At 38.3% G+C, this 10,405-nt stretch overlaps 1 protein-coding gene across 1 annotated transcript; it reads left to right on the forward strand.

Annotated features, from left to right (window-relative positions):
- Positions 1-390: 390 nt before the first annotated feature.
- Positions 391-10,175, forward strand: ttl (tubulin tyrosine ligase). The gene is made up of 7 exons (XM_088610164.1): positions 391-1,042; positions 1,807-1,885; positions 2,788-3,020; positions 3,142-3,277; positions 3,641-3,910; positions 4,201-4,344; positions 5,445-10,175. Exons 1-7 carry the CDS (start codon positions 874-876, stop codon positions 5,560-5,562), a joined length of 1,149 nt encoding a protein of 382 aa, XP_088466290.1. The 5' UTR covers positions 391-873; the 3' UTR covers positions 5,563-10,175.
- Positions 10,176-10,405: the final 230 nt, after the last annotated feature.

Consider the following 10,405-nt stretch of genomic DNA (forward strand, 5'->3'; position numbering starts at 1 on the left):
TAACACATAGGTTATACAGAGAAATATGTTATTGTTTATTGTTTAAAGTGAAAAACATAATCGGACATCTATTTAAAAAATGTCTGAGAGGAATACATTAACCAGGAGTCAGTTTAGCTATTGTTGGGGGCAGACTTCAAAAGGCTGAAGCAATGCACTTTGGGACATGTAGTATTTTCAATTAGTACACCAGAAAGAAAGCAGCTTGGGATCTAAGACTTTGCACTGATCTATTTTTAATCTCAAAATGTAATGAAGACTCTTATCACAGCAGGCTGCACTGGTTAGTGATGCTCAATGAAAGAGCCGCATTTATCGAACAGCACTTTGCGGGCCGAACGTCAATACCCAGAAGCCCTCGCGCCTGGCTTGTCTGCGGCTGCGCGGAGCCGGGCCATGTGACACCGGGGGCTGACAGCTGGAAATGGGAATAAAGGGAAAAGCAGGCTTGGGTGGATTCAGCAGAAGGATGGGATTTAAACGATCGTAAATCTCGCTCTTGAGCAAAACTTGGAATTACTGGCCTTCTAGTAGCGGTCTTCAAAAAATCATGCTGGTCTGCCCTCAAGCATTCTGATGCTCTGATGACGTTAAATGAAGAAGGTGATTTCAAATTAAAAATTAGGACAATCAACCGTGTAGCTTCTTGGGACACCCAGATTTAGTCTTTGATAATTATTATTGCGTGCTTGAAACTGTAAGTGTTGAACGGGCAGCATTATGCGTTGCAGAAGCCCGGAGTGTTTCTTATGAACATTTTCCGGCACTGCTGTTGCAGATAGAGATGACTCACGCTCCGGGGTACTTTGGTAAGAGTTACATTAAATTAGGTTTCGGTCAAGTTACTGTTATTCTGAATCCTGTCTGTATAGCATGAATATAACTATGTATACATTCGTCGCCCGAGATGAAAATAGTAGTGTTTATGCTGAAGTTTCCAAAATCCTTCTTTCTACTGGACAATGGAAGAGACTAAAAAAAGACAATCCCAGATTCAATTTAATGCTGGGGGAGAGGAACAGACTGCCATTTGGTAGACTCGGTAAGTACTGTAATGTATCCCTCCCAGGTTTTGAAAAAAACACCATTATTCATGTCTGTCAGGGTTTTGTCCCAGTACTTTCGATTCCAAGCGTTGTTTGTTCATAGTTAACGTTTGAAATATAGCTTGAATTAACCATTTATAATTTTTAACCGGAGATTTCAAATGATAAAAATGTTCTAAATTGTATTGCACATATACCGGTTATTTCATATTATTCATTATTATTATATCTAATGTTTGGGGGGGGAAATAAGTTTGTTAAATAATTTTTAATTCCTAAACAGTAATTAGGTTGAATAGATTAAGGCTCAGACATCCGTAATAGGAATGCTATCAGAGGACAACAGAAAGGGTAAGTTAAGCATTCTCTGTGAGAATGCAGCCCCAGCAGCGCATCTTTAATTAGGAAGACTCCAGTTATTAAGTTGCTGTGCTCCAGCGTCTGGGAATAAATTCACTTTGGATGAATTTTAGAGATCACTCCCTTGTTAATGTCTTCCTTCTATACAGTGAAGTTTCAGTGATCATTCTAGTACTGTACTGCACAAGGTTTTCTTTGACAACGAAGATTAGCATGGCAAATTATGCATTTATAATTGTGACCCTAGATGACTTATATTTTCTGTGTCAGTGTGAGATAGATGATATACTAATGATAATGAGTAATGTCATAGTGGTTTTTAACTTCAGGTGAAAGACAGCTCATGTTCATCTACAATGGTACTGGGTTTTTATTACTACAACTGACTTTTCGTCATCAGGTCATGAACCCGGATTAATGCAGCTGGTGAATTATTATAGAGGAGCTGACAAACTGTGCCGCAAAGCATCTCTGGTCAAGTATGTACATTACCTCCTATGATTCATTTTAATTATTAAAGTGCTTTTCTTATGTCCGATAAAAAGATTGTGTTGGGAGACTTTGGCTACTCCATGTTTTGAAGGCTGATGTCACGTGAATGAAAATGCCAGGGGCCGTGATGTGAGAGAAAATCAAATCAATAAAATCCAGCCCACTCTGGCACGATAAAATGCATAAGGCATCAACCTGTCAGAGTTCCAGCTGGCACCTTTATTCTGTGTTACTGTCTTTAGACAGATTATTGCTGATCAACGCAAATTTTTGTATGGTCAAGGACACACCCAGTGTGCAAGATCAGTTTTCTTTCACATTGCACCTGATTTGAACCAAATTGTATATCCACTGGGCAAGGGCAAGAATGGGCTTTTTTACAGAACTACCCGTGCGTATTTTGGACCTGCCTCGGTGGAAAGAACTAAGATCTCTATTTTTTTTTCTGATGAATGTAGTGAAAGTGCTTAGTGGTCTGCAGAGATAAGGTTTCTTCTTTAGTTTTAGAAAGGTTCAACCTGAATTCGTTTTGGAGAAATGGACAACGCTCGTGACCTTTTAAATTAAAAATCTTCTTGAATGAGCACGACCCAGATAGCTGGTGAAAGATATTTGACATACCTACAAAGCCTAATGAATTACTTAGATTCATTATTTGGTGTGTATAGTTAATCAAATGCGATGCTTGGCTCATGTTAATGAATCTTAGCAATTAATAGTGGTATAGAAAAGGACCAGTTGTACTCTAAAGCCCCAAAGACTTTCATAGTTGTCTTTCTGTGCCTTAGGAGCCCAATTGTCCACCCCATAATGAAATATTTGAAGGACAATTTTCTCACAGCGCAAATCAGGTCTCTGGTTACTTATTGTAAACCTCACATTTTTGCAGGTTAATCAAGACGAGTCCAGAGCTGTCAGATTCATGCAACTGGTTTCCCGAGTCGTATGTGATCTATCCCACCAACCTCAACACCCCTGTGGCTCCCGCCAAGAACGGCATCAACCACATGAAGCACCACCCAAAGACTGATGAGAGGGAGGTGTTCCTGGCCTCCTATAGTCAGAAGAAAGAGAATGGCGAGGGGACGGTGTGGATAGCAAAATCCTCCGCTGGCGCTAAAGGTGGAAATCCAGCTTTCTTAGCGTTCCTGTAACTTTGCACCAGCACCACAGGCGTGTTTTGTGTAATGCACAGTCGCATACTTTAATAGTAATGCATTGTACTTGTATCATGTGTTTTCAGGTGCTGGAATTTTAATCTCTTCGGATGCTAATCAGCTGTTGGAATTCATTGACAATCAAGGCCAAGTTCATGTCATTCAGAAATACTTGGAAAGGCCTCTTCTGTTAGAGCCCGGGCATCGCAAGTTCGACATCCGGTGAGAAACGTTTTTCTTTTCTTTCACTTTCTTCTGATGTGCTAGACCGCTTATATTTATTTAAGGAGGTCAAATGAGATGTGCAGTGCATAGCGGTTTCTGCTGACACATTGTGAACGCAGAGCACAGGGTCTATGGGGAAGAATGAAAGAATCTGAGAGGAAATTCTTGTCTTTTGTACTTGAGTCTGCAAAGATTTTGAGCACGGTTGGACATCGTGCATTTTCATTTATTTGTGTATTCGCTCATTTGAGTGCGTTGATAGCCACCACATAATGAGTTCTGACTCACTCAGACAGCTATTTAAAATGCAGGATGTTGGAGTACTGAGTGGGAGGCTGACTGTGTACTCTGTTCTCTCAGGAGCTGGGTGTTGGTAGATCACCAATACAACATCTACCTCTACAGAGAGGGCGTGCTGCGCACCTCATCCGAGCCATACAACAGCTCTGATTTTCAGGATAAAACCAGCCACCTGACCAACCACTGCATCCAGAAGGAGCACTCCAAAAACTATGGCAAATATGAGGAGGGAAACGAGATGTTCTTTGAGGAGTTCCGTCAGTATTTATCAAACGCTCACAAAGTAGCTCTGGAGACTTCAATTTTACCTCAAATCAAGCAGATAATAAGGTAACTGCAGCTTTTGTGTCAGCAGCATCTGAAATTAATTCAGGGCCTTTTTTTTGCAGTTGTTCTTTTTGGGGTGAAACATTACCCCCTTATCATAGCTTCTTAAGTACCATATATCCATTTGTTTGCAAAATCCCATCTGCAGAAATAAGGAGCTGTCTGAGCCTGTATCATGTTTTAATACAAATGCTTTGAATTTGTTTCAGTATAATTAAATATGAGAGGAGTGTAGGCAGCTTCAGATGTACCGTCTGTCTTATTGACTCTTTCACCGTCATCTCGGCCCACAGGTGCTGTCTGACATGCATTGAGCCGGCGATTAGCACGAAGCACCTCTCCTACCAGAGCTTCCAGCTGTTTGGGTTTGACTTCATGGTGGACAGCGATTTGAAAGTCTGGCTGATAGAGATCAATGGAGCACCGGCTTGTGCCCAGTAAGACATCAACACGAGTCTTTCACTTCATTCCCTTTTTGTCAAGTCTAATGCCAAGTGGACCTACAGTATGAGTAATGTCCATAGTTTTTAGGTTTTATTTAAATATCTGAGTGTCATGCAGGATATGTGACAGCTGTGTTATATAAACCTATGTCTTTTCAGCTGCTTCCTTATTTTATTTATTTCATTTCCCATTGTTTGTCCTCTGGAAGCTTTGCAATTTAGATTCCCCACGCTGCTCCTTAACATGGACTGTTATGATGCATAGTTTGCACAGGAATGGTTGGAGTGCTCAGCTGCAGTGCGATTCTTGTCTGAAAATTAATCGGCCTAACAAACAATGTCAGAAGTTTTCCCTTCTTTTACACATCATTCCAGTTTTGTAGAATTTAGTTTTGCCCTGAAACCCTTTACTTGCTAAGTGAGCAGTGCAGAAGCTGAGTTATAACCTTCAGTCCGTCCGTCTTCCCTGTGCGCCAAAATCAAACGGAAGTGAGATAGATAATACTGTGAAAAGTCAGCTTCTACATTTAAAGTGTTTACACTGCTTAATTATCCAGTACTGCTGAGCCACTTAACAAATTGGAGAGCTTTTCACACAATAAAAAACAATTGTGCAGCTAGCTTGTGCATGTTGAACATTCAGAAAATGATGTTTTTTATGTTTTTCCTCTTTAGCATGAATATAACATAGTGTAACAAAAGACTAAAAAAGCGTCTTTCGCCTGGTTTAAGTAAATTGATTTGAGATCATGGAAACTCTTTCCATAAACTCAAACAGCTGATCCCTACTCACCCTCCAGCCACACTGAGGAAAAAACTGAGAACTGAAGTGTAAAAGACAAGTGTTTTCTTATGAGTAATTTCTGCATTTTACAAATTGAATTTTTAAAAGAAACAAGACAAACTGAAAGCTTGATAATGTCAAGATCTGCATGGGGTTTTAAGGATTGGTTTCTTAGTTGAACGTGTTTGGTTTTTGATTTCCAGGTCTTTAACTATTGAGGAGTAACACATAGTTTAGAAACCTGTCAGGACTGCAGAACTATTGAACTAGACGCATGTATCATACTATTTTTCCACTTTGTGTTTTTCAGGAAACTTTATCCAGAGCTCTGTCAGGGGATAGTGGATGTAGCAATCTCCAGTGTCTTCACCTTGAGTGATTCCTCTTCAAAGCAGCCAAGCCAGCAGACCACATTTATCAAGCTGTAAACAGAAGATATTGAATATTTAGTGATCAGGCATCTTTTCTTTACCCACATCATGCTCTCCTGATAACTTCAGGTTTTGCTGGTTTTAATCTGATTGGATTTTAGGGGTCCAAATTGCATAGAGAAAATCATGGAGAGGGATTTGGACTGTTCTTCAAAATGATCCTTAAGTTGTGTTGCTGCTAGTGAAGTAACGAGTATTCACAAGAACATCCCATGGAGGAAAGAGGACCTCAAGATTTTCTGTAGTCGATTGAACTAAATGAATTATCAAACTGTTGTCTGTGCTATATAAGAGTATTAACAGTCTCAAAAAAAATGTAGGAGGCCTGCATTGGAGGTGGTGAATGTCTAAAGACAGAAGTAGAACAAGTAAAGACAGAAATGAGCTCTTCCAAAAAATGAATGTCAGAAAAGCACTTGAAAATTGTTGGGGATTTGTGTTGATGGAATAAAAGGTATACAGTACTGCCATCAAGATTTTGAAAGACTGGTTATAAGACCGGCTTATTTTAATTTATCATTCAGCACCTGCGATTCTAGTGCCTTACATCCCTGTCCCCATATCCTAATCAAAACAGAGCTACTGTAGCCTAATGTTATTTGGTGTGTAATGCAAACTAGTGTTTTGCAGGTATGGGTCATACTTTTGTTTCAGTACCACTGTGTGACATTCGGTTAACCTTCACTTGCCCTAGAATTCTAAGAAAGGGCCTTTTTTAAATTCCACTGATCCCAAAATTATTTTGATTGCTCTGAAGTTAAACTCCTGTTTTGATAGCCATCTTTTTAAGATCACTTTTTCCTGCATGCTTACTGTGACGCAGGTTGGAGAGGAAAACAATCATCAGCTTATAATAATGTTGAATTATCAGCTTTGTGTCCTCCCTTTACTAGATTCTGGATTTTCAGAACAAGATTTGAACAGAATCTAGCAGAACGTGCCTGGAAGAAAACCTCACCAGTGCAAACGACCCTGAAGAGACTGCGGAAGCAGTCAGTGAAGTCATTAATACATGATCAATGAAGCCTCTTAATTTCACGGACAAAGAAAAATTCCATCAATATTATGACATCCTTTAAATATATTCATCAGTAGGAAGTACTGAAGGACTTAAAAACGTGTTCCATGTCTAACTAATCTTAAGGATCAAAATTATTCAGTGGGGAAGAAGAAGAATTAATAGTAGTGTTAATAAATGAAAGATGGAAGCTTTGAGGAGGTTCTAGAGAAAATGTAACCTAGTTACTGTGCTAAGAGTCATTTATGTTGGCTTTATAGGTATTATAGGTTGATACTATTGTAGCCTCATTTTCTTTTTTTGAATAAATGCAGGAGGTACTTTTCTACCGCCTCAAGAAACAGTGTTAAGACTAGGCTATTTAGATTAGATACAAGAAGTTATGACTGCAGGCCATCATCGAACACAAAAATGTTAACCTCAAATGCTATTGCCTTTGTGTTATGAGAGCTGTGGAGCAGTCAGTGCGTGAGCAGTAACACTATTTAGAATCTCATGGTCAATGAACTGGACAATGAAGGCCTTTGTTTTCCACTCCTGCTGTACGTGCTGTCATGGTTACATTGAGCTCAGGTGCTTATTGCCATTGCTCATGGAAATGTTTCTTCAGGTCCCAGTTTCATGGCATTCCCTTGTACCCTGAATATCTCCCACTGGCCACAGTAACACCCATCAAACAATGTTTGGAGCCCCTGTAAGCAGCAGGAACAGGGAATGGCTACTAAAAGGAGCCACAAGTGACCCTGTCTTGGACCCATCTGCCGGTTGTGGGAGAATATCCAGTAGTTTGGCAGGTTTTCAAGCTACAGATTGTTTTTTCTTAAGAATGTGTTCTTTCTATAGTCAATTCCCTTAACTTTGTCAGACAACCTATGGATTTCAAAACAAATGAAAGAGGTTTAAAAATCTGAAATTGGGAATAAATGTCAATTGTTTTATGTTTTATTAAGCAATTCAGTAAGTCTTGAAGCAATCTTAGGTTCCCGCATGAACTCTACCAGTATAAGTCCACCACTGAGCAGAAGTAGTTTTGCTTCTTCTAGTATGAAGGAATTTTGATGTGATTGTTCTTTGTAGATTGTTGTTCGCACGCATGTGGGAGTGCAGGCCTAAAAGCATGTAATTTCTGTGTGTATATTTGCAACTGTTTGTCTGTTTGAGTATTATGTGAAGTACTCCAGTCTCGTGCTCAGTCTTAAGTAACAAAAATATTTATTTTAAGATTAGTAAAAATTCTGTGTTTTTCTATTTCCCTTTTACAATTTTAATTATGGTAGATGTTATCTCGGTCTCAACACAACATTTACGTTTGATGTCCGAACAAAATCCATATATTAAAGATCAGTTAATTAAAATTTGTTAGGAAACTCCCATGTGCTCCAGTCTATTTCAGGTGTTTTATCAAAGGTTTCTTTCAACTGTTTGTTCTCAACAGCAAATAATTTAACATGAATTTTCAGATGAATTGCACTAGGTCTTTTCTGTGGTGACTGATGTTACACTGAATTTCAAAGTAATAGTCTCGAGAGGTTTAGAAGGATAGTGCTTAATATTTTATAGGAAATACAGTGCTAAAGGTAATATTACATCCTCTTGGGACATCATGGCTTTGAATTGCATAACATTAGTCACCAAGGAATCACCCACATTTTTATGTATTCATGAGCAATTGAGGAAAAGTTCTAAATATGCTTATTGCATAATCTGTTTTTTACTTTGTTCTTTCAGAATTATACATTTGTAGCTCTATGTGCTGTGCAAGAGCAGTTTTCCTAAATGGAAAGTCCTCTTGTGATATGTGGAATGTAGCCAATCTGTGTCACGTTACCATTGGACCTGGTTGTTCTAAATTCTGAACTGTAACCATTTCTACCCAGTGGACTAAATTAAATAAGAGTCTTGTTGGTAGTGATCCTTCATTATCGACTCAGATTGATTGTATTGGGAAAAAATGATGTCCAGTGAGATTTCCTGTGTATCTAATTTTTACATTCTGATTTTGTAATTCAAAACCATTTGGACTGTGCAAGGTTGTTCCCTGCTACGTGGAGTAAGTTGTATTGTTGGAGGCTTTTTGAGGAAGATCTACCTCACTTTTGTTTTAGTCATTTTTATATCATATTTATGTGAATCGTGACAAAAAAGTTATCCTATAGAGCTAATTCTGCACTACACCAACAATCAAAGAACCATTTCTTAAATTATCACGTGCAGGTGGAGGAGTCAGCCACATGTAGTCTGTAACTACATTTGTTGTAGTTCCAGTCCTGTAGGGCTGGTTAGAGGGGTGCTCTTTCATATGAAGTGTACTGTGAGACTTTATTGAGCAGTACAAGAAATGATTGCAGAAGACTGGAGTAAAACACATTAAATGCATGTTTTCTGATGTTACATTATCTTCAACAGAATTAATGTCTGAATGTGTAATCAGAATTTAACATTAAAAAAGCTGAAAGGGTATTTGTCTGTTATCTAGATATTGTACACCTTATTGTTTTGGAATATTTAAGAGTGAAGTACGGAGGAGACAATCCCTGAGGAAATGTCCCTGTCTTAAGTATTTTAAACCGTATACTATTCACAAACATTTCCTATTTATTAACCTTAAAGCAATGATTCACTTTTACGCTTTTCATCTCTCCTTGATTAAGGAAAATATGAAAGTGAATTCCTGGTGTTCTGGTTAGAGGGTGTGAACCAGAAGACGTCTTAGGTTATCTGTATTGAATTAACCTTATTTTTAAGGATATACAGTACGCAACACAACACTGCCATTTATCACCAATTTAGGAAAAGTTATGCTTTGATGTGATTTGTGCATACAGTATGGTATTTTCTAAACACTTGCCTCTTTGGCAGAATGATCTTGTTCACAAAACTCTGTTTTTCACTGCATAACACCATTTTTATTTTCTCATGGAACACAAATGACTGCATTAAATAAGAACTTCACTCAGTAGCAACTACTTTTCTTTGGCCTCATACAGTGGAAGGAAAACCACAGTTCTAGTATCTCTGTATAAGCCATCTTGGCCCTACATGTGACCAAAGATGATCTGTTAATTTTTTATCGTAGTTCTGAAATCAGAAAGCACATGTGAAGAACTGTACTGTATTCAGCATCCTGTTTGGGTAAAACACCAGTACACTACTGAGCAGACAATCAAGGCATTACACCTAAGCGTATGATCAGTGTTTTTGATATGTAAAAATGCTGTATAACAACATCTGTGCTGTACTGTTTTGACTCTGGAGATCAACTATAAGGTTAAGTTGAGGACTACTACATTATTCTGCTATACATGCTGCCAGGTGTGTCGATATGCTGTACATATCTGGATCCCAAAACTTTTTTTCGTAGCACTTTGCTGAGGAAAACTGTGCAGTGATGTATGTCAGTCATATGATAAACCTTTTGAATCAGGAGTTTAAATCATACAAAAGGGGACTGTAGTATGCTATACTGTATGTAGTATGCTGTACATAAACTGTCAATCAAATACTGTGTTATTCTCTGAAGAGATTATTGCATGGTATCTTGGCATCTGTATTTAAAACACTATCCATGAGGAATAAAATTGTGTTCTACTGACTTTCTCTCCTTGTGTTTGCTAATGAAAAGCTTTCTTTGTACAAAACAGGGAAATAATGTTTGCTTCCCCTACGATATAAATGAGGTATTCTATTAATTTCTCTACAAAGCTGTTTCTGTTGAGTAGGTTTATAGTCAGTCCAAAACCATAGAGCAGTTTAAAATTGTAGAGAATTCTTCACAAACCTCTTTACAAGCATTAATTTCCTTGTGGTGTGTTCGGTGAAATA

This window comes from Lepisosteus platostomus, chromosome 17, assembly GCF_059453375.1.
Source record: "Lepisosteus platostomus isolate fLepPlt1 chromosome 17, fLepPlt1.hap1, whole genome shotgun sequence".
In the NCBI taxonomy this organism is placed as follows: Eukaryota; Metazoa; Chordata; class Actinopteri; order Semionotiformes; family Lepisosteidae; genus Lepisosteus; species Lepisosteus platostomus.